This window comes from Hemitrygon akajei, chromosome 7, assembly GCF_048418815.1.
Source record: "Hemitrygon akajei chromosome 7, sHemAka1.3, whole genome shotgun sequence".
Lineage (NCBI taxonomy): Eukaryota > Metazoa > Chordata > Chondrichthyes > Myliobatiformes > Dasyatidae > Hemitrygon > Hemitrygon akajei.
In genome coordinates, this window is record NC_133130.1 from 100295348 (window position 1) to 100321119 (window position 25772).

The 25772-nt window shown below is 39.6% G+C and overlaps 2 protein-coding genes and 1 non-coding gene across 3 annotated transcripts in view; 1 reads left to right on the forward strand and 2 right to left on the reverse strand.

Annotated features, from left to right (window-relative positions):
- Positions 1–21434, reverse strand: part of LOC140730744 (parkin coregulated gene protein homolog) — a 258984-nt gene extending 237550 nt beyond the window's left edge. The window contains exon 1 of the mRNA XM_073051588.1: positions 21204–21434. Within this exon, the coding sequence (XP_072907689.1) occupies positions 21204–21320 (117 nt within the window). The 5' untranslated portion in view covers positions 21321–21434. The remainder of the gene's footprint in view (positions 1–21203) is intronic.
- Positions 21435–22382: 948 nt separating this feature from the next.
- prkn (parkin RBR E3 ubiquitin protein ligase) overlaps positions 22383–25772 on the forward strand; it is a 1122674-nt gene continuing 1119284 nt past the window's right edge. The window contains exon 1 of the mRNA XM_073051587.1: positions 22383–22523. Within this exon, the coding sequence (XP_072907688.1) occupies positions 22517–22523 (7 nt within the window). The 5' untranslated portion in view covers positions 22383–22516. The remainder of the gene's footprint in view (positions 22524–25772) is intronic.
- Positions 22756–22827, reverse strand: trnad-guc (transfer RNA aspartic acid (anticodon GUC)). The gene has a single exon. It is a non-coding gene; the product is annotated as a tRNA-Asp (tRNA).

Below are 25772 nucleotides of genomic sequence, written 5' to 3' on the forward strand. Positions count from 1 at the left end.
GTTGGTGACAAATCCTGTTTGCTTGTAAATGCCAGTATTCTGCCAAAACTTTAATACCTGTCAGTTAAGTACTGCAAGGATGAACCAGAATTGTCTGTGCACCCCATTGTCAGCAGGATTCAACTAAAATTTGTAAGCGAAGACACTTCTGGTTTTGGACGTGTTCTACTGCCTACCAAGGAGAATACATACAAATCAGTGACAGCAGCAGCCCAGTATTGTTCAAGGATACTTGAAGTGTTCTCCATATTCCTCGTGCCAGCTTTCATGCAGTGTTTGTATGGCTGGGTTTCAGCAGTCACATCATCCCATGCAACACACACAAAATGCTTGAGGAACTCAGCAGGTCAGGCTGCATATATAAGCAGCAGAATCTTCAGGCTAAGATCCTTCACCAGGACTGGAAAGGAAGGGGGAAGAAGTCAGAATAAGGTGGTGGGGATTGGGGAAAGGGAACGTGCACAAGCTGGCAGGCGATAGGTGAAACCAGGTATGGGGGAAAGCTGGGACATGATAGGTGAAAGATGTAAAGGACTGAAAAATGAGGAATCTGATAGGAGAGGATAGAGGGGCATGGGAGAAAGTGAGAGAGAAGGACACCAGAGGGAGGTGATGGACAGGTGAGGAGAAGGGACAAAGTAAGAGGGGAACCAGAATTGGGAATGGGGAAGGAGAAATTACCAGAGGTTAGAGAAATTAATGTTCGTACCATCAGGTTGAAGGCTATGCAGACTGAATGCGAGGTGTTGTTCCTCCAACGTGAGGGTGGCCTCACTGTGACAGCAGAGGAGGCCACAGACCAACATGTCCATAGAATTAAAATGAATAGCCACTGGGAAATCTCATTTCATTTCTGTTTGTAGAGTTTTCAATAAGCTTGGTACTTTTGGGAGTCATAAATATACTGACACTCACAAAAACTACGGTAAGTCCTAGACACTTGAGATAATGATACACACAACCTACATTTGCCCAGAAAAATATATGTGTACTTTATATTTCATGCCGCCCATTTTTTTAACTCACAGAATAGACGATTGGCCAACTCAGTCTCCACTCAAATGATGGATTTGTTACCCTAAGAACTAAATCTTAGTAAAGCTTTGCTGCACTTTCTCTAGAGCAAGTATGTCCCTCTTTTTAAGTAAAAGATCATTCCTATAAAATTATCCAGTTGTGCTCTTACTAAACCCTGACAAAATTGCAGTAGAACTTCTTTACTTATTATTCAAACCCCAAGGATGCATTTTGAGCATAACAATACTGGCAACAATACCTGATGAGCAAATTAATATGCCAACAAGGATTTCAGATCCGAGACTAGGGTAAATGGACTGTAAACGTTAACATCCAAGCGATCTTAATAAAGTAGATAGAAACTTGCAGGACCATCGCTAGGGTGTCATCTTTAAGACTGAAGAATTAGTAAGGATAGACTAATGTTTCCTCATGGGGCCTGGGGAAGCGTATATCTGCTCTGTAGGGTCCAAGAACTGAATAGGAATAACATCTATATGATCTGTAGTTCTTTCCAAAAGGCTTTAATTAGCCTTCAGACTTGAATTGGAAGTTACTATCATTTTCTCACTTAGTCTACATTTAAAAACATATTCACACCTCAATGTTGTCAGGATTCAGCAAGTATTTGAAAACAAGGTTACTACTGGTTTTGGGCAAGTGCTCTAGCTACCCATTCAGGCAGCATGTACAAATCGTAGAAAGCAGCAATCTGTCATGAGTCCTGTAGGTCTGTGCACCTGTATTTGTTAATTGTTGTTTTACCTAAAGTTGTTAAGCTCTTCTGCTTTCTGTTTAATCTTGTCAAGTTTATTGTGATTGGCACGGGTTTTCTGCATACTGTGATTATTTAAAGCAGCCTCCCAGTTAGCACTCATCAAAGGGTCCTTGTGTGTGTTTTGAGAATGATTTGGCTTGCAATGTTGCTTGATTAAGCTACTAATGTTCTGTTTGGAATTCCTATGAATAAACTCTTGTTACTGTCTCAACTTGGGAGTGTGTTGTTCCTCCGCACCTGCGTTCAGTCGTCTGTCAGCTCACACCATGACACAACCCAGAAGCTTTCTGCCATGCAAGCAACCGGGGATTTTACTGTCAACCTCTCCACTCATGTACTTTCACCCGAGATCTGTCTCAAACATAAAATCATTAGAATTGATAGTGCCAACTTGTGGTAGAGCTAAGTATTTAATTCTTAGGTGATTACGTGTAAAAGTAAATAACATACCAGAAAATGCTTCAAGCCATTGACCTGAAATTTTAACTCTATTTCATTTCCGCAGAAGTTGCTGAACTGCTGAAATATTTCCAACATTCAGTTTTTATTTTAGATGTTCAGCATTATCAGTTTTAAAAAAATTTAGATTACAAATAAAAGTTTAAAGTCATGAAATGCAATTTTTCAGATTGGTGCAAAATTCCAAAAGATGGTTACAAGATATCTCAATTTAATAGTGCTGGGGATTTAAATAGTGTCAGCTGAGTATTAATTGCTGCTAATTATAGATTTGATATTAATATTTTACTGTAAAGCTTTTAGTTGGTTTAGTTTAATTCTCAGGTTATCTGACTGGTAATGCAATGGGTTAAATTATTATTTTAATAATTACTTCATTTCTGCCTATGAATACCAATATCTGCTCATGGTATGACATGAAAATTCATACATTTGGGTACGATACCATCATAATTTTCATCAGTATAAGATGTTCACTGCTTACTAGACAAGTAATAGGTAGAGAGCATGTGAAATTCATCTTTATTATCACAATGTTTATAGCTCCCTGCTGGAAATTTGACATCTAATTTAGATGTTTTCCCTTCCTCCTAGGGTGATATCTGAGAATTATCTTTTTTTTTGTCCCTAAGCTTCAACCTTATTGTAATTCTTAAATGAATCAATGCTGATTTTCACCTTCTTGAAATTTTTAAATTTAGAGATACAGCACGTTAACAGGACTTTCTGACTCAATGAGTTTACCCTGCCCAATTACATCCACGTGACCAATTAACCTACTAACCTGTACTTCTTTGGAAAGTGGGAGGAAACTGAAGCACCCAGAGGAAACCGATGCGGTCATGGGGAGAACATGCAAACTTCTTACAGATAGTGGCAGGAATTGAATTCTGGTCACTAGCGCAGTAATAGTGTTTTTGCTAATTGCTACAATAAAATAATAATTTATAAAGATGTTAGCATTATTGCCCTCAGAAATGCAACGCAAGAATTTATTTGGTCTTATAGAACAGCAATGTACAACTAACCTCACAGGCACTACTTTTCCATTGACTGTCATCTTCCTTAGGGCTTATTGAACTATTTTTCCCCTTCACTAAATTGTCATTGCTAAGTTGCAGCAGAGACATTTCTCAGTTAACTGAAATTCCACAGAAATTCGAAGTAAGATAATGGGTAGGAAAGATATAAAATGATTCTCTAGTCTACAATTACCCTTGCTAATTGCAAATGCCTCCATTAAAACTCCTTCAATTCAGTTCCAATAGTCATGGTGCTCCAGAACAAACTTCACTGAAATAGTTTCTGCTTTCTATCATTATATTGGTAAATGTACTTTAACTCAGAATGCTCTTCTGATGGATTGTCAGATTATATAATTAGAAAAACAAAAACTGAGCCAAATAATAACAGATGGTGATGGCTAGTTCTGATATTAAAGTGATACGAAAGTGCTTCCTAAAGTTGGAGAATTCCATATTGAGTGTCGATGCTTTTTTGTGCTGGTGGGGAGAGGGGGAATGATTGCTTGCTGCCACTTATGTGGGGGAGGGGGAAGCTGGGGGGGGTCACTTTGGGGTTCTAACATTTGACTGTAGTTCATTCTTTGGGGCTCTCCTCACATTTCAGGATGTATATTGTAAACATTTCTCTGACATTAAATTGTACCTTTGAAACTTTTGATGCTTGAAATCGGCTCAGATGGATTAGGAGTTGTTCCTCAAACTTGTCATGGGCCTTGTTATAACAGTGTAGGAGGCCACTGACAGAAAGATCAAAGTGGAAGTGTAAAGGTAAATTGAACTGGGAGCTCAGGGTCAAACCATTTCAGTGTTCACAATACAATCTCCTTCACATCAGAAAAATTAAATGCGGATTGTGTGTTTGCTTCGTGAAACACCTATATCCATTCCATTGGAGTGATCGTGAACTTTCTGCTGCTTTACTTAATGCAGCATGGACTGCAGTAAAGGTTGTTTAGCCTAGAACTACTATAGCCATGTCCTGGGGCTAGGTGATTAACTACTGACAACCAGCACATTGGCACAGCAGATCATATTGCTGCCTCATAGCTCCAGCTGTCTGGGGTTAATGCAGCTGCTTCAATTTGTCCCCACATTACAAAGACATACAGGTTGATGGGTTAATTTGTTACTATAAATTATCCAAGTATATAGGTGGATATTGTTGGAAAATGCAGAGAGTGCCCTACTGTCCTGTTTATTATTTATTGTAATGCCTGCACTGTTTTTTGTGCACTTTATGCAGTCCAGTGTAGGTCTGTAGTCTAGTGTAGCTTTCTCTGTGTTTTTTTTATTACGTAGTTCAGTCTAGTTTTTTTGGTACTGTGTCATGTAACACCATGGTCCTGAAAAACGTCGTCTCACTTTTACTATGCACTGTACCAGCAGTTATGGTCACAATGACAATAAAAGTTGACTTGACTTGACTTGACTTGAATTAAATAATTGGGATAATGAGATTGATAGGATTGGTCTGAGTACCAGGATGGTCACCAAGGACTGAAAAACCCTCTGTGGCATTAGGAATTATAAATCATTCTGCTTAAGTTATACTGTTGCCATATGGCACTGGTGAAGAAAATTAATGTTTAGGGTGGTGGACAGAGTTCTTCAAGTAGGCCACTTTGCCCTAGATGGTATTGAAATTGGTCTTGTAGATGGACTCATCCAAGCATAAAGGGGCATTCCACTATGCTTCTGCCTGGTACCTTGTAAATGTTGGAAAATAATCCATTGTTTCAGGAGGCAAGTCATTTTTCCTCAGGATTCTCAGTCACCAACCTATTTTGTAGGCATGGTATTTATGTGATTGGTCCAATTAATTTTCTGGACATTTGACCCTAAAGATATTCCTGGTGGAAGATTTTGCAATGGGAATGCCATTAAATATGAAGGGGATTGTTCTCTCTCTTCTTGGAGATGACCTTTGATGGCACTTCTGTGATGCGAATGTTACTGGACACCTATTGACGTATGCCTGTGTACGGCATAGATCCTAGTCAATGTAGACATGGACTGCCTCACTTGCTGTGGAAATAGTGTTGAACATAGTACCATCATTAGCAAACATTTCTTTTTCTGATTAAATGAGGGTCAATTATGATACAGTTGTAAATGATTGGGCCTGTGGTGATAACCTGCGGCTCAGATCATTCACCTCCAACATCCATAATCAATGTGTACGGTGGCATCCAAACACTGGAATGTTTCCCCATTGATACCAGTGACTTCAGTTTTCTAGGGCTCCTTAATGTATCATTCATCCCCCTTCTAGAATTCATCTCTTTGATTCATATTTGGATCAAAGAAGTGAGGGACAAGCTACCTCATAGTGTATACAGATGTAAATAATTGGAGGAGCAGAAATCCTAGATCCTATTGAGGGACATCTCAGTCTATCACTGAGACTCTGATTGGTAATGCCGAAATCCAAAGTAGTTCCCTCCCAGCCAAACCATTTTACTACCCATAATCTCTTCTGATTTACAAGCTGCAGATGGAGTAGTCATAAACCTTTTACTTCCTCTGGTAAGCCACACTATCAATTTACCATCATAATTTTCCCATTTAAGGTAGCCAAAACTGAAGGATATTGAAGGTTGTGGAGTGAAAAAGTGGAAGGAGGTGATGATAAAAATCACTCAGTTTTGCACTCTCAGCCACCAGCTTAGATACTGCTGCTCAGTGACTTAGATCGCCAAAGAGCATGGAACTCCTACAAGCAAACAAGATGTTCAAGTTCTTAAAGAATCCATCGTTATTGCAAAAATTTGTATAGAATAAGGTGCCAGTAATGCTCAGCTTTGATAGTGGATACCAATTACTATGGATAGTAGAAAAAGTCAATCATACACTTTTCACTACAATTTATAAGCCACTACAATCTTAGCACCTCTCTAGACTGGACAACAGTGAATTCTCTTTAAGTTAACTAGCTCTGGAAATGAAAACGCAAAATGACATGCAAGCCATGGTCCAAATATACAGTCAGCCCTCCTTATCCGCAGGGGATTAGTTCCGAGACGCCCCAAGGATACCAAAAAACGTGGATGCTTAAGTCCCTAATTTAACCTGGCTCAGTGCGGTGGTCCTTAGGACCCAGCAGAACTCTGGACTTTTTTTTTAACATGTCTCGGTGCAGTGCAGCTCTGAATCCGCAGTGTTTCTGTTCACGAAAATAATCACGATCACGATTGAAAATAAGGTGGAAGTAATAAAGTGATCGGTAAGAGGTGAAACGCCATCAGTCATTGGAAAAGCATTAGGCTACAGTTGGTCAACAATCGGAACAATTTTAATGGAGTGTGTGAAAGGCCCTGCCCCGATGAAAGCTACAATTATCACTAAGCAACACAGTGGTTTAATTATTGAAATACGTATGTTTCTTAAGTGTTTTATATGCATAGAAGGTAAAATATGTACTATATACTAAGAAAAACGTTTGACTAACTGACGCTAAATAATACCGAATGTACCTGTTCCGCCTTCAAATCTGACTTAAAGACGTACTCAGGAATGGAACTCATTCATAACCCAGGGACTTCCTGTACTTTTAAGTCATTTCTAGATTACTTATAATACCTAATACAATGTAAATGCTATGTGAATAGTTGGTATACTGCATTGTTTAGGGAATAACGACAAGAAAAAAATAGTCTGTACATGCCCAAACAACGAGTGCTGGAGAGAGAACTTCCAGGTTTTCCCGATCCACGGTTGGTTGAATCCATGGATAAGGAGGGCCGACTGTATTTGTCACTAGGGCAGAATGGAGTTAAGCAGGTCTGTGCCATCTTACAAATATATTCTCAATTTTTCCCACTGCAACATTGTACTTCCTCTCCGACAAGTTTCCCTGAGGAGTACAGCTAATCTGCAGGACAAACAGTTTCAAGTTCCACTGTCTCCTCTCCAAAACCAAGTACACCCCAACCTCAGTTATCAATTTATAGTACGTAGATGATATTTGAATATGTGTACATTTAGAAAGTGGTCATTGACTCCTTCAATTAACCCTATTATGAGGATAATTACACTAAATATCCACATGACAAAGGACCTCTTCCTAAGCTGACTTGTGGCCCAATACCAAACCCTGATAATCAAAATCCACTGAGACACTATTAACTGTGGATCACTATTCATATCTCATATCCACTTCTTAGTGAAGTAGTTATCAAAGACAAACTTCACCTTAGAAAAACAATGTAGGGAAACCAAAACTTCAAACACAGCACCATAGTAATGGTCTACTGAGCCACAGAAATCCCTGGTTTACTTGATGCTTTGGAGAAGAGCGCAACCTACTGTATGATGCCCACCTCAAAGTACTGAAGAAGTACCACCAATGTTGTCTCTGAAAAGTCTTTGAAATCCACTTCTCATTAGCTCTCATTGTTCATGTGCTTGAGTTTTAACACCAACCCACCTCCCCAAAATGAGCAATACCCTTTGAACTGTATTGTGGCAAGGGACTTCCAGTAAGACAAAGAGAATGCTCCAGTTACTTTCAGGGAATGACTGCAGTACATCTCAAACAAACTACTCATCCACACTATCAAAAACTACCTGCTTCACATATAATTAAGTCTGAGGTTCCTGCAGTAGCCACTGCAGCATCGTAGTTATTGCAACGCTATGACAGCTCAGGGTGTCGGGAGTTCTGGGTTTAATTCCAACATCATCTTTTAAGGTCACTGTATGTCTTCCCCATGGAATCTGAGGGTTTTCTCTAATTGGTCATGTAAATCATCTTATGATTAGAGGTTGCTGGGGGAAGCACAGTATCTCAATAAATAAAAAAGCTTTATTAGTTACCTCCAAACCCATAAAAATGGAGTAAAAAACTCATCTTTAATCATGAAGGCCAAATTATAAGATGAATTCATTCATAAATTTGGTTTTAAAATCTGCAATGGCTTAGAATGCACTATGACCAAGCAAGAATGAGATGGTAAACGATAGAGGAACAAACTTAAGCTACAGATGAACCACAGAGTGGCTCACAGCCCTCAAACCCATGATGATAAATACTATAATCTCATGATGTTAAGGTTGTTCATGATACAGGAATTCAACTTGAATGCCATAACTACTGCAGGTATACCATCACAATGCACTGGTGGCTCAATGCACAGCAAACTATTTCAGAACAAGTGCACTTAGACTACAACCTAGATATTGGTCACTGGCTAGTCACACAAGAGCTGGATACTAAGGGATTGGAATCTTTCATCACTGCCATATGGTAGTAATGACATGTACAAAGTTCAAAGTAACTTTATTATCAAAATACATATATGTCACTATATACTACCTTCAGATTCATTACAGAATCAGGTTTAACATCACCAGCATATGTTGTGAAATTTGTTAATTTAGTGGCAGCAGTTCAATGCAATACATGATTATATAGGAAAAAAAATCAGTAAATCAATTACAGCAAGTATATATGTATATTAAATAGTTAGATTAAAATAATGCAAAAACAGAAATAATATAAAAAATGTGAAGTAATGTTCATGGGTTCAATATCCATTTAGGAATCAGATAGCAGATGGGAAGAAGCTGTTCCTGAATCACCGAGTGTGTGTCTTCAGGCTTCTGTACCTCCTACCTGACAGTAACATTGAGAAGAGGGCATGTCCTTGGTGATAATGGTCATCGCCTTTTTGAGGTCCCGCTCCTTGAAGATGTCTGGATACTATAGAGGGTAGTACCCAAGATAGAGCTGACTAATTCCACAAATTTCTGTAGCTTCTTTTGATCCACTGCAGTAGCCCACCCCCTCCCATACCAGACAATGATGCTGCCTGTCAGAACGCTTTCCATAGCAAATCTGTAGTTTTCAAGTGTTTTAGTTGACAAACTAAATCTCCTCAAACTTTTAATGAAATATGGTGGCTGTCTTGACTGCTTTATAGCTGCATCAATATGGTGTGACCAGGTTATATCTTCAGAGATCTTTACACCCAGGAACTTGAAACTGTTTACTCTCTCCACTTCTGATCCCTTTAGGAGGATTGGTTCATATTCCCTCATCTTACCCTTTCTGAAGTCCACAATCAGCTCTTTGGTCTTATTGACAATTAGTACAAGGTTGTTGCTGCGATAACACTCAACTAACTGGTATATCTTGCTCCTGTACGCCCTCTCGTCTCCATCTGAGATTTTACCAACAACGGTTATATCATCAGCAAATTTATAGATGGTATTTGAGCTATACCTAGCCACACACTAGGAGAGAGTCGAGCAGTGGGCTAAGAACACATCCCTGAGGTATACCAATATTGATCATCAGTGAGAAGGAGATGTTATTACCAATTCGCATAGATTGGGGTCTTCCAGTTAGGAAGTCGAGGATCCAGTTGCAGAGGGAGGTACGGAGGCCCAGGTTCTGTAGCTTAGTGATCAGGATTGCTGGGAGTTAAATGCCGAGATGCAGTCAATGAACAGTATTCTTACATACAGTAGGTATTTGTATCGTCCTGGTGATCTACGGCCACGTGAAGAGCCACTGAGATTGTGTCTTCTGTAGACCTGTTGTGGCAATAGACAAATTGCAGTGGGTCCAGGGCCTTGCTGAGGCAGGAATTAATTCTAGCCATGACCGACCTCTCAAAGCATTTTATCACTGTAGATTTGAGTGCTTCTGCATGATTGCAGACATTCACAGAAGAACAGAGAAATACAATAGTATAAAGAAATACACATAAACAATGTCAGACTAACAACCAGAGTGCAGTGCAAAAGACAAACTATGCCAATAAAAAATAAGTAAATAAATAATACTAATAACATCAGTTGTAGAGTCCTTGAAAGTGAGTCCATAGGTTGTGAATGAAGTTATCCATCCTGTTTCAGAAGCCTGATGGTTGAAGGGTAATTATTGTTCCTGAACTTGGTGGTATGGGACCCAAGGCTCCTGTGTCTCCTTCCCAATGACGACTTTACCTATGATGAACAGGGCTGTGTCCACCACTTTTTGTATCACCTACAGATAAATGTGGTTCCATGAATGTCTCTGCAATAGGATGAAGCCTATGATCTTTTCAAGGTTAGATGCTCTCTTTCCTTGCACGTTTCTGGAAAGATGGAATGAAACGTAATTAAGATCTCATTGAATGGGAAGATTTCATTTATCCCCCTTGATAAACACTGGATTTTTCAGAATTTTGAAAGGTCCACGGACCTTGTTATTCAATCTTGTTATTCCTTTTTAATATTATTTATTTTGTTATTTTATATTAATTTTATGTCTTTGCACTGTACTGTCTCTGCAAAACAACAAATTTCTCATCACATAAGTCAGTGGTAATAAATCTGATTCTGTTTCTAGCCCTGTCTTGGATGCAACCAAGCACATGAAGAGTTTATTACCATGGCTACACTGACAGTCAGAGGCAAATGTTCTATCTAGCCACCTACCACAGCACATATTTGAAGTTGTTGCTGGATGTGGTAGCTCTAAATGAGGATTCCGATCACTTAGGCTATGTCCACACTACACCGGATAAATCCGTAACTGAAGCTTTTTCTCTTCGTTTTACCCTTCGTCCACACTAAAACGGCGTTTTCGACCCTGAAACCAGAGCTTTTCACAAGTGCTTTCCAGGATGGGTATTTTTGAGAATGCTGCTCGGGCAGAACAGTGTGGATGGGGTAACCAGAAACTTCTGAAAACGCTGTCAGACGGCAGCGCCCCATTTCATTGTTTTCTTGAATGCAACCTAACAATTTCAGAACAGACGGCAATGAGACTGAAACCAGAAGAGTTAGAAATGTACTCACCAAATACTTTGACCCATACCTTACTGAATAAATAAGTATACTCACTTTGCCCTGCTTTCTGTCCTTGCTCGTATGAAGGTGGTTTACCTATTTATGCAAGTACTTCTCTGACAATAGATGTGTAACAGCCTAATGTAACATTGTATGAAAATACAAGATAGCACTGATGCAGATGTGTTTTAAACACTTAACAAGGTGCTTAATTAATGCAACAGAGTTAGTCAGTTTTTCAATGTTCGTCTTCAGCCGGGTCAATCTGTCCATGAACTCCCTGTCGGTTGCCTCCGTACGCTCCAGTATTTGTGTTTTTTTTTACTTTAAAGTTCTCCTGCGCGAGAGCCAACAGCTGTCCGTCGTTTTAAGTTTTTCTAGTCTGTAACTACACAAACGCGCACTTTTATGGTGAGATTCGACACCAAACATTTTGCTTGTTTTCGGTAGATGTGTCCTGCGCATGCGTAGTAGGAGGAGATTCACCGAAATCTCTGTTTCAATGTGGATAGAGATATTTTCAAAAATGCATAGTGTGGTCGCCTTTTGTTTTTACGTGAAACTGGCGTTTTCAAAATTATCCGGTCTAATGTGGATGTAGCCTTCGACTTTTCTTTGTTTGGTTCAGCTGGGTGAATTACTCAGACCATTATATGCAAATAACTCTGCCAAGGCCGGTTGCGAAAGGAGGAAGTTTGGGCATGGGGCTAGTAACCTTATCCCATTAAAACCCAAAGCTATGGAGATGACAATAGAAGTTTAGTGATGTGATTAAGGAAAAGCATGACTATTGACATACAGCAAATTAACTTAAATTGAATGCAGGGAAACATTTTTTATTATCTATGGTTAGACTGCTGAAGTTAGTTGAGTTTTTGCTTTACTAATAGCATTTATAAATGATACTATGTGGTACAGAGTCTAACAGCCCAGAAAGGTCATAATCCACATTGAATTAGCTGACCTCAACAACATATTTTAGCTCTGTGCCCACTGGACAATAAAACAGAAACAATGACCTCATTTGCCTTGTGATTCCCAATTACTGGAAAAAGCTTTATTTAACATCAGGCAAGTACTTGTTCCTCGTTTTAAGCCTATTTCACTTAACAAGGTTATAGCACCACACATGAAGGATGCATTCATTGTGAAGACTGAGCATTACTTTCACAGGGTCTGTGTAATCATTACTCTATCTAATATAATAAGGAACATGCACATTAACAATTGTTAAACTGACAATAATGAGGTCAATTGTTTACCATGTATTTTGGTTTGCTAGCTACCTACCACAGAGCCCCAGCTATGCCCTTTCAGCTGATTTGACTAGTCATAATCTCCCATGCCATTCCTGATGAAGGACATTGAGCTTCCTTGGCCAGAATACATTCTGTGCTTCTGCTACTTTCAATACTTGTACGAAGTGTCATTCAATATGGATGAGCACTGATTAATCAGCTGCAGGAATGGTAATCAGAAAGATTTCCTTTACCCAAGCTATAAAACATCATAAGATCTGAAGTTAATATTAAGACTCCCACATGCTCTGTACCCCTGTATTAATACCTCTCAAGGGTACAGCTTGTGGCATACAGGAAGAGAGGCAGTCCTTGAGTGAGAACTGCTAAAACTGCTCAATATGTACGAAGGGGAAAATGCTAACACTATTGGACTCATACTTTGCACAAAGGAAGACGGATGTGGTCAATCACGTCAGTCCCAGAAAATGCTGTAAGGGGTAGTATGCTACGACCAGCTATCTTCACATGCTTCATTAATGTAGGATGATGGTAAACAAATGATTTTCAAGTTTGCTTAAAATGTAAAACACCCAAGTGAGAATGAGTATTGAGGAGGATTTGAAGAGGTTTCAAAGGGATAAAAATGAGCTGACTGACAGAGAACACAACAGATATAACCCAATGTGGAAAGATGAAGTCATTTTCTTCAGCATAAAAAAGCAAAATTATCTTTAATTGTGACACAATATGAAATGCTGACATTCCAAGTAACCAAGGTGCCCCTGTACCAAGTCACTAAAAGCTAGCATGTAATACAGTAAGTAATTAAGGCAGTAGATGGAATTTTAGACTTTATTATAAGGATCTGAGTACAATTAAATAGGGTTTTGTAAGATTAATTCTATATATTTTAAACCAAAAGACACAAGTCATTGATCTGCACTTGTATTTAGATCATACATCTCACATTTAAAACAGCAAAACTACAAAACGTATTGAATCAGTGATAACACGAACAAAATCACTTCAGTTGTTGCAACTCAGAATTAAAATTACAGGAGATACAGAGCAGGTCAGGCTGCATCTATAGAGAGAGAAAAAGAATTAACATTCCAGGCTAAGGAACATTGCACAGGACTGACAAAAGTTGGAGATACCTTGGGTTTTAAGATGTAGAGCAAGGGTGGAAGAGTGATATGCAAATAGCGTGAGGGTGAATGCAGGAGAAATTAAATAATACAGTCAGCCCTCCTTATCCGCGGGGGATTGGCTCCAGGACCCCCCGCTGATACCAAAAATCGCAGATGCTCAAGTCCCTTATTTAACCTGTCTCACTGCGGTGGTCTTTAGGACCCAGCGGAACCCTGGACTTTATTTAACACATCTCAGTGTAGTGGACATTAGGACCTGGCGCAGCTCTGAATCCACAATGTTTCTGTTCACGAAAATAATCACGATCACGATTGAAAATATGGTGGAAGTAATAAAGCGATCAAAAAGAGGTGTAACACCATTGGTCATTGGAAAAGCGTTAGGCTACAGCCGGTCAATGATCGGAACAATTTTAATGGAACATGTGAAAGGCCCTGCCCCGATGAAAGCTACAATTATTACTAAGTAACACAGTGGTTTAATTATTGAAATATGTATGTTTCTTAAGTTTTATATGCAGAGAAAAGTAAAATATATACTATATGCTAAGAAAAACGTTTGACTAACTGACGCTAAATAATACCGGATGTACCTGTTCCAACTTCAAATCCGACAAAGACGGAACTCATTCATAACCCGGGGACTGCCTGTACTTTTAAATCATCTCTAGATTACTTATAGTACCTAAAACAATGTAAATTCTATGTAAATATTTGTTATACTGTATTGTTTAGGGAATAATGACAAGAAAAAATAGTCTGTACATGCTCAAACAACGAGTGCTGGAGAGAGAACTTCTGGGTTTTCCCAATCCGCGGCTGGAACAAAAGATAGTCCACAGAAAACTGTTGACATTAATGTTGGATTTAGAAGGCTGTAGGAAGACAGTCATGTCCTTAATCAGAAGGTTAGCTGCTAATATTTGTAATTGTAAAAAGCTTCAAAAGAACAGTATTGAAGGCTAAGAGCAGAGATTAGAATGGAACTAGGATGGTGGGTTCAAGACATTTAGGCTCATGCTTATGAACTAAATGGAGAAATTATAACCATATAACCATATAACAATCACAGCACGGAAACAGGCCATTCCGGCCCTCCTAGTCCGTGCCGAACTCTTAATCTCACCTAGTCCCACCTACCCGCACTCAGCCCATAACCCTCCGCTCCTTTCCTGTCCATATACCTATCCAATTTTACCTTAAATGACACAACTGAACTGGCCTCTACTACCGGTACTTCTACAGGAAGCTCATTCCACACAGCTATCACTCTCTGAGTAAAGAAATACCCCCTCGTGTTTCCCTTAAACTTTTGCCCCCTAACTCTCAAATCATGTCCTCTCGTTTGAATCTCCCCTACTCTCAATGGAAACAGCCTATTCACGTCAACTCTATCTATCCCTCTCAACATTTTAAATACCTCGATCAAATCCCCCCTCAACCTTCTATGCTCCAATGAATAGAGACCTAACTTGTTCAACCTTTCTCTGTAACTTAAGTGCTGAAACCCAGGTAACATCCTAGTAAATCGTCTCTGCACACTCTCTAATTTATTGATATCTTTCCTATAATTCGGTGACCAGAACTGTACACAATATTCCAAATTTGGCCTTACCAATGCCTTGTACAATTTTAACATTACATCCCAACTTCTGTACTCAATGCTCTGATTTATAAAGGCCAGTGTTCCAAAAGCCTTCTTCACCACCCTATCTACATGAGACTCCACCTTCAGGGAACTATGCACTGTTATTCCTAGATCTCTCTGTTCCACTGCATTCCTCAATGCCCTACCATTTACCCTGTATGTTCTATTTGGATTATTCCTGCCAAAATGTAGAACCTCACACTTCTCAGCATTAAACTCCATCTGCCAACGTTCAGCCCATTCTTCTAACCGGCATAAATCTCCCTGCAAGCTTTGAAAACCCACCTCCTTATCCACAACACCTCCTACCTTAGTATCATCAGCATACTTACTAATCCAATTTACCACCCCATCATCCAGATCATTTATGTATATTACAAACAACATTGGGCCCAAAACAGATCCCTGAGGCACCCCGCTAGTCACCGGCCTCCATCCCGATAAACAATTATCCACCACTACTCTCTGGCATCTCCCATCTAGCCACTGTTGAATCCATTTTATTACTCCAGCATTAATACCTAACGACTGAACCTTCTTAACTAACCTTCCATGTGGAACTTTGTCAAAGGCCTTGCTGAAGTCCATATAGACTACATCCACTGCCTTACCCTCGTCAACATTCCTTGTAACTACTTCAAAAAATTCAATAAGGTTTGTCAAACATGACCTTCCACGCACAAATCCATGCTGGCTACTCCTAATCAGATCATGTCTATCCAGATAATTATAAATACTATCTCTAAGAATACTTTCCATTAATTTACCCACCACTGATATCAAACTGACAGGTCTATAATTGCCAGGCTTACTTCTAGAACCCTTTTTAAACAATGGAACCACATGAGCAATACATGAGCAAATTCTGTAAAGTTCTCTCACTGTAGAGAGCCTGAAGAGGAGCAACCTCAGAATATTACATTGAAAGATGCATAAATAAATTGCTGTTTCAAAGAGAAAGCACGCTCGAGCCCTCATGCTCAACTAAAGAGATTAAAGGGCATATTGGATACTTAGCTGATATGTCATCTAGGACTTGTGTTAGTGCTGCAGCTATGCATCAATTTTATAAACAATTTAGATGATGGAGTAGAGAGTAGAGATTCAAGTTTGTTAATAACAAAAAGAGGCCATAATGCAAAGCATTCCCAATATACACAGAAATAATGATCAGCTTAGAATAAATAGAGAAATTTATCTCAATGTGAGCAAGTTCAATTCAATGATGGAATGTTAAAACAGGAAGACCAAAGACATTTCAAGAATCAACTGTAGAGATTATTTAAATGTCTATTACAAGTATAGATTATAATCAAAAACATTAATAGAATGATAGTATTTAAATCTTGATAATTGGAATTCAGATGGTAGTAGTTGTGCAAGCAGTCATGCAGTTGTCTAATAGACAGCCCCAAAACACTATTACCTTCAGAAGAATTATGGAGGAAATACAATGTAGATTTATCAGAATTAAACCAGAACTCCAAGAAGTTAATTACAGAAACATGTTGTATTCCCTGGAAGTTAGAAGGCTTAAAAGGTAACATAGTTACAGTTAAAGATGCTTAAGGGATAACCAGAAAAGCTTAAAACTAAATGGTAATGTTTTAAAAGTCCCTATAGAAAGAAATTACGAAACGTGTATATGTTAAGAACAACATGCACAAAATACTGGAGAAATCAGGCAGCATATATGAAAATGTATATACATTTGACGTTTCGGGTCAAGACCCTTCTTCAGGACTGGAAAGTAAGGGGAAAGCCGTCAAAATAAAAAAAAGTTGGGGGCAGCTGGAAGATGATAGGTTGAAGCCAAGTGGGTGAGAAAGGTAAAGGGCTGGAGGAGCAGTTTGATAGAAGAGGAGAATGGAGCATGGTGAAAAGAAGGTGGGGCACCAGGGGCAAGTGAAGAGAAGAGGCCAGAGTGGGGAATAGAAAATGATGTAGGGGGGAGGGATTATTTTTTAAACAAGAAGGAGAAATCAACATTCATGCCATCAGGTTGAAAGCTAACCAGACAGAAGAGGTGGTGTTCCTCCTGCACTTATCATAGGGATAGGAATTAAAATGTTTGGCCAGCAGGAAATTCTGCTCTTGGCAAATGGAGTGGAGGTATTCAACAAAGTGGTCCCTCAGTTTGTGTTGGGTTTCACCAATGTAATGCATTAGGAGCACTGGATACAGCAGATTCACAGGTGAAGTATTGTTTCACCTTGAAGGATCTTTTGGGGCCTTGAATAGAGGTAACGGAGGAGGTAAATGGGCAAGTGTAGCATTTTGGTCATTTGCAAGAATACGTACCAGGATAGAGATTAGTGGGAATATCCCAACTTTTTGTTCCTATAAATGTGTATTACAACCAAGCATTTTGATCAATTTAACTAAGAATTTTTATTTGTGAATCAAATGCTCCTTTTTTCCCCCAAAAACAGGGAAAACAGGCACAAAAAACTAAAAATTCAAAAACTGAAATATCAGCAGTTCAAAAGTATTCAATCCCCTTTGCTCAGTACTTGAATCACCTCTCACAGCTATCACAGCCAGTATAAACACAAGAAAATCTGCAGAAGCTGGAAATCCAAAGTGATACACACAAAATTCTGGAGGAACTCAGGAGGTTAGGCAGCATCTATGGAAATGAGCAAACAGTCGACGCTTTGGGCCGAGACCCTTCATCAGGACTGGAAGGCGAGAGAAGTCATAATAAGAACATGTAGGGAGGGGAGGAAGCAGTACAAGATGTCAGGTGATAGGTGAAACCAGGTGAGGAGAAAGGGTGAAGTAAAGAGCTGGGAAGTTAATTGGTGGAAGAGATACAGGGTTGGAGAAGGGAGAATCTGATAGGAGATGACAGAAGGCCATGGAAAAAAAGGAAGGGGATGGAGCACAAGAGGGAGGCAAGAAGAGGTGTGAGAGGGAAACGCAATTGTGGTATGGTGAAGTGTGTGGTGGGGGGGGGGGGGGTAATTACTGGAAGTTCGAGAAATTGATGTTTGTGCCATCAGGTTGGAGGCTATCCAGATGGAACATAATGTATTGCAGCTTCGACCTGAGTATGGCCTTATCGTGATTGTAGAGGAGGCCATGGACTGACATGTTGGAATGGGAATGGGAAGTAGAATTGAAATGGGTGGCTGCCTGGGAAACCCCGCCTTTTGAGACAGATGGAGCAAAGGTGCTCGTCAAAGCGATCTCCCAATCTACGCCCAGTATACCGATATACAGGAAGCTGCCCTGGGAGTACCAGAAACAGTAAATGACCCCAACAGACCCAAAGGTGAAGTGTCACCTCACCTAATTGGATGGGTTGGAGCCATGAATGGTAGTGAGGGAGGAGATGTAGGGGCAGGTGTGGCACTTGTCCCGCTTGCAAGGGTAAGTGCCGGGAGGGAGATCAAGGAGGGATGAGTGGACATTGGAGTCTTGTAGGGAACGATCCTTGTGGAAAACAGAATGTGGGGGTGGGGGAGGGAGATGTGCTTGGTGGTGTGATCCCATTGGAGATGGCAGAAGTTACAGAGTAGTATGTGCTAGATGTGGAAACTTGTGGGGTGGTAGATGAGCACAAGAGGAATCCTATCCATGGTTTGGTGGTGGAAGGAGGGATGAGGGCAGTTGCACACAAAATAGAAGAGATATGGATAAAGGCAGTGTTGACAGTGGAGGAAGGGAAGCCACTTTCTTTGAAGCAGGAGGACATTACAGTTGTTCTGAAATGAAACAGATGCGGCAAAGGCAGAGACAGAGAAAAGAAAATGGCATAATAGCCAGTAGTCCTTTTGGATAAGTCTCTATTAACCTTGCAGAATGTGATGGAGCAAGATTTGCTCAATCCTCCTTGCAAAATTGCTCAAGCTGTGCCTGGTTAGTTGGGAAATGGCAGTGGACAGCAGTCTTTAGGTCTTGACAAAAACGTTCCATTGAGTTAAGGTCAGGACTCTGACTGGGCTACTCAAAGGCATCAGTTTTCTTAATTTGAAGCCACTTCATGTTTGTTCTGGCAGTGTGTTTTGGGTTGCTGTCCTCCCAAGTTTAAGCTTTCTGGCAGATCCAGGATCTCTCCATATTTAGCAGCGTTCATCTTCCTATCAATCCTCACCAGATTTCCAGTTCTTGCTGTTGAAAATCATCCCTACATCATGATGCTATCTCCATCATATTTTACAGTAGGGGTGGTGTTACCTGGCTGATGCCCAATATTAGGTTTATTGCAAACGTATTGCAAAAAAAAAACAAATCCTTGCCCGTAAAGACTTTGCAAAGTGTCACTTAGAAAATCCTATAAAGATGTGGAAGAAGACCTTGTGGTCAGATGGGACTAAAGTGGAACTTCTTGGCCTCAACACTAGGCAGTACGTAGGGCATAATTCTAATATTGTGCATCAATACCTTAATGCTTACATAGATTTAAGATCCATCTGCAAATTTATTGAATGTAGAGACATGTATCCAATGCCACTGTCCTTACTACTAATATAAAGTGAACTGTAGGAGACAAAACAGCATCCTGGGGGCATCATTAACTTGAAAGCTATCTGTCACTGCTCACTATGAAAGATTGATAGAAACTGGTATTAAATTGAGAAACTAGAGAGTCACTGATTGCAACAAAGAAACAAAATCAGTAAATGAGAATATAAAGAATAAAAGCAACAACAGTGATTAATAGGCAGGAGGAGGGAGACATCTTAAATAAAAGACAGAGGTTGAGAGAATACAGATGAAATAAAAACGTAAGAAAAACAATGAACTTGGAGAAATTATGAATGTTCAAGGTGGTAGAGGGAGATGGGCTGATTGGGATAAAAAAAACAGGTAAGTTTATCATCTGTAAGAAATGCAGATATATTCCAGTGACAGGTGAAAGGCAAAGCAATGGACTGAGAGACAAAGTACAGGGTCAGAGAGTTCACCCACTATGAACCATTAAAACATTTTTCTTCATAGACATCACACAGTCATTAACAACAAAGCTGAAAAAAATAAGATAATGGAGCCAAATAAAGAATTCAGGATAGAAAGAAATTGGACATTACTTTGTCCTCCATTACTTTTCCAGTTAGTTGTTTGTCCATAATATTGACAAACTGCTACCCTTACAGGCTAAAAATAATTATTGTGCTTTGTTTAGATGAAAGCGTTCCTAATTATTATAGTGTTTTGTGGCTTCAGAGAAAAAACACAGGCATTTTTGCTAGTGTAAAATATATCAGCCATAGAACAGCATTAATGTAAACTGTGAAGACATGCAGTGATATTTTGCCACCACCTTTCTGAATCATTTATTGTCTGTCCATTGTTCACCCAATATCCAGTTATGGGTGAGCCATAATTTCCTCCAGTTCAATACTGTGAAGACAATCTCAGTCACAAATTCCAGGCCATATGGATTTCAGATGCTCATTTGACCTTCATTTGAAGTACTTAGTTTAGCCTCATGTTTCCCCTCTGATGTTATCAATTCACAGGAATTACAAAATGTTATATTTGAAACAAACATAATAGATTTAATTTTGCATTAATTTATCTTTCCTCTCCGGAGGGTCTTATGCTTTAGAAATGTCACTATCCAGCATCTCCCTGCAAACTTGGAATTAAAACGTCAGGTTATTAAATCAATTAAAAATAAGACTGATCTCATTACCAAATATCACCCTAACTTGCTAAAAGCCAACCAAGTCACTATTATTTGATATAAGCTAATTCAAGGTAGACCAAAGATGAGATCCTCTATGTTCCCAAAAATCAGTTTAATTAGTTTGGTGCTGGCAGAAGTTCAAATGCATGCATATGGTGCACGGAAGTGTACTGACTGCTTGTTTTACAGCAGAAATGACCAAAAAAAAAATCAACTTCTGAAACTTTGAGCAAGATGTTAAGTTTAGTTTGTTTATTGAACGGGCATGGGACATGTTGGTGCTTTGAAAGGGTACTATATTGATGTAAGTTATCAATATCGGATAATTACTTGCGAATTTTGGTGTGTAGAGCCCTGAAACAATTCACAGCTGAAATGCTGTTCAGATGATCATTCACATTCACGAAGATTAAGGTATGCCTACCTTAAGCGTGTAAGCTTTTGTGACAAAATTAATATTTACTTACAATGGAATTTTTCATCATGGCTTTCACTGTGAAACCTTCAGTTACTCTATGGTCCTTCTTGGGTCTCTGATACAGAGATTTTTGGTTGCTTTTTTCCAGTGCGTAGGCACCTGGCATTTTATCTCTTGCGACGACACCCGCACCCAAACAAATTTCGGCTGTTTCGACTCTCCTCTTGTGGTGGCACAGTAAAGCGAGAGCCGGCGGTCTTCTCGAAGGCTGGTCCCGTTGCTAAGAGAGATATTGTTAAACAATACCGTCATTTCCGACACGTCATTACACGAACAGCGAAATTTTGAACCCGGACTCCGACACATCATTTAATTCTGGAAAACTGGAATCCAAACGAATAGAGGAACAGGAAAAACATTGCCATAATTGTTTTTTTTAATATACCACTGAAAATCTTTGTTCGAACCTATGCTTCTCTAGCCCCCAGCCATATACGTCCTCATTCGTGCGGTAACACCAATAGCCAGGAACAGAAAAGTGGTGGCTACCACAGGGAGAGCTCTCCACACCATTTACATGGAGCGCTGCCACAAGAAAGCAACATCCATTATCACGGACCTCCACCACCCAGGGCATGCTCCCTTCTCGGTACTGCCATCGAGGAGGTACAAAAGCCCCTGTGACCACACCTTAGGTTCAGGAACAGTTATTACCCTAAAAGCACAAGGCTCCTGAACCAGCATGGATAGCTTCACTCACTGCAGCTTAACTACGGACTCGCTTTCAAAGACTTTTTACAACTCATGTTCTCAGTGTTATTTATTGTTTGCACAAGTTGTTTGTCAGACTTTACGTATAGCTTTCCCCCATAAAATCTGTTGTATTTATTTTCTTGTAAATGCCTGCACGAAAATTAATCTCATCTATATGGTGACTTGCAGTACAGTACTTTGACAATAAGGTTTTTTCTTGTTTTCTACAACACTCCCGGTTACCGACTCTGTTGTTTAAATCCCGATGAAGGGTCCTAAGACAGCTACTGTTTATTCCTCTCCAAAAATGTTGCCTGACCCGCTGAGTTCCTCCAGCAATTTGTGCGTGTTTCTCCGTTTAGAAACCTCCCAACCGCCCAGGCAACATCCCAGATCGCCATCCCGCCGCGCTCGGGCCTCCGTTACTAAGCAACGATACGGGAACCGGCCGGGTTGTGACTGCGCAGCCGCAGAAAGCGCTGGTTCGCCCCGACATGACGTCCGCTTGATACGAAGTAGAATTCGCCTCCGCCCCGCTGACGGGAATTGCCCTCCCCCTCCATCCCACAACTCCTCAGAAGTGAAGTTTTGAAGTCCCTCAGAAGTAAAATGATCGGTAGGTGACGACATGAAACACACTTGCTTGTCCTGTTTTTAAAAAATGCACCACTGACTCACACAAGGCCCGTCAGGACGACAAATACTTGCGTGTAGAACTTGGAGAACGTAAAACTTTAAATTTTTTAAAAAATAGTGTGATATAGAAAAGGAAAAAAATCCCGTTTTTGTTTTAACAGTTTGTGTTTTGTTTTGTAATTTTACATTTGTGATTTAAAAACACATCCTCCCTCCCCGGCGGGGAATCGAACCCCGGTCTCCCGCGTGACAGGCGGGGATACTTACCACTATACTACCGAGGAAAGGACAGAGAGTATTTTTCAGTTAACCCATGTAAACAATGCATTATCTAACTGTCTTAAGTACATAATGTAACTTATTCCAGTCTTGTAATTGATAAGAAAATAAGATGGTTTCTAAAACATTTGAATTATTACGGCTTTACTGCAATCTAAATGTATAAGGATTATAAACAGTCACAAAATTACTGTACCATAAGTAAGAACTAGTTTTCTCAGCCTTTCTGAAATTGGATACTAGTGTTCTCGATCAGAAGGTGGGAAAAGCGTAGTGCTGCCTTTTTATTATCAAGCATGACGCATCTGCAGCACTGGCAGACTCCCTCAGTTTCACAATTGAAGTTGTAAAGTCCAATGTTTGTGCAGACTAAAGCTGACAGTAGTATCTTCCTTAATGTAAAATAGAAACAGAAAATGAGGTTAAATCATATCTGTGGAGAGAGAAATAATTGATGTTTCAAGTCAGACGTGTCAGTCTTCCAAGGGAAACGTCGACTCTGCTTATCTACAGACAAATGCGGCCACACCTGCTGAATATCGCCCCATTTTCCGTTTTTATTTTATATTTGCGGTATCTGCAGTCTTTATTATTTCCCCCATTTTCCCTTATACAACATGTGCTGGGAAATTTGCCTGCCATACCCAGTGCAGTAATTGTGACCCTATTGAAATTGATAGGAGGTTACAGTTAAGAGTTTGATATATGTATGTATTGTGGGATGGAGGGAAGGCTTATGTCTTGACTCAGTTTCAAGTGGAACGATTATTGAAGAATCCCCACAATGTCCTGATTGGCAATAGGCCAGAGTTATTTCTATTTACAGACTACTTCTTCAACTCATAATACTGATTTATACAATGTAGCATACTTCTTGGCATGGTCACTGGTCACAGTATATGTGTGTCTTTTATTACATATCTGAGATCTATAAGAATGAAGAAAACAGTTATTAGATGTTGATACTCATTTGGTAGAGAATAGTTGGGAATCTGAATGTGGTGGGTCAAAAGGTCTGGGTAGGCTGCATTCAGGCTAGAGTTGGAGGAATGCTCTGTTCTTTCCCTATGGGTGCCATGCAGAATGAGATACTTCTATACAGATAGACATCCTTGAAAGCCTGCACGAAGCGGCAGAAGAGATACCCTCTGACAGTTAAGCTCTTTAATTAATGACACTGAAGAGTCATTCCTCAACCATACAAAATCTAAACCAGAACGCATAATTTTAAATCATATACAGAAGATGAAACATATGGGGACAAACACATTGGATTAAGAGATAAATAAGATGCAGAAAAGCAGATATATTTTTAACATCTTCATAAATTATCAATTAATTTCTGAAATAATTATACAGCATACTTGTGAAATTAAAATTTCATTACCAGAGGGATTGGCACTAATCATCACTTTTGATGCTGCTAAAATTTTAGCCACTACTGAATACACCAAACCAAACTTTTTTGGCATTCTCAGAGAAATATTAGTGGTAACTATATTATGGGGTGTTGATCCAGGGACTAGGATTAACCTAGTGTTATAAAATAGAACAATAAACACGAGATGCTGGAACACACACAAAATGCAGGAGAAACTCAGCAGGTCAGGCAGTATCTATGGAAATGAAAAACAGTCGATCTTTCAGGCTGGAGGATAAATATTGGTGAACGTATACTGTGGACCCTCAATTACCCAAACAAAGATAGAGAAGCAAAATTATGGAAAGAAGATGAATTTACCTAACATTTTTATGTATTCATGCATATTTTGACCCTCATGAGTTGCTGTCAAGCTGCCTTGTGGGTTGCGTACTGAACATGATGTGAGAGGTCATTCTGGGTAGATGACTTACAAGTATAATAAACAGCAACATGTTTGTTCCTAATCTCTCTGTCTCTCTTGTGCATTATTCACAGCCACCCAGCTTCCTGGTATCACAAACATAACAAATATAGAGGAATAAATGTGTAAAGGAAAGGAATTCATGATCTATGATCAAGAGATTTTTTAATATTTCATTATGTTTCCAGCCCAATGAAGATGCAAGTCCTGCTTAATCTAGTTCTGAGTAATAAAATGGGCATGCTTTATGAAGTGTGAAACATGCTGCATTGGGAAACAATGTTTAACACGAGATTCTGCAGATGCTGGAAATTCAGACTTTCGCACACAAAATGCTGGTGGAATTGAACAGGTCAGGCAAAAAGAGTTGCAATTTCAGGCTGAGACCCTTCATCAGAACTGGAAAGGAAGGGGAAAGAAGCACAAAAAAGTGGGGGTTGGGGTGGGGGGGGGGGGGGAATGAGTACAAGCTGGAAGTGATAGATGAAGCCAGATGAATGGGAAGATAGGTGTGGGGGGTGGATGGATGAGGTGAGCCCAGGAGGAACATGTGCCTGTGGTAGTGAGTCTGGCTGAGTACATTGTCGAAAAGTTAGAGAGCAACAGAGATCACGGGGAGCACAGAGAGTGTTTCACTGAACTCACGTCAAAGAGAAGATTCAAACTTCTTCATACCTCGAAGTGACTTCACAGTGGAGCAACAAATTATAATCATGAGATTTGCAAATACTGGAAATCCAGAGCAACACACAAAATGATGGAGGAACTCAGCAAGTCAGGCAGCATCTATGGAGAGGAATAAATTGGAGTGAAAGGTTGCAGTGTTATTAAGTTTAGGGTTGTTGAGATAAAAATGAAAAGGAATGGGAGGGGAAGAAGGTTGTTAGAACACACCTATTCATTTAAGATCAAGACAGAGTATGTTCAGCATTTCTACCTACTCAATTATCTGCATATCAGTCACGTAGGGTATAAAATATAAGGAATTCAGTCTGAAATGTACCAGTAACTGAACAAACACACCTTCTAGGATTGAGACTTTCAGCAATTCACAGTTTAAGAGGGAAATTTCTTCCCATTCCTGCAAAGTAAACTTGTAACATTCA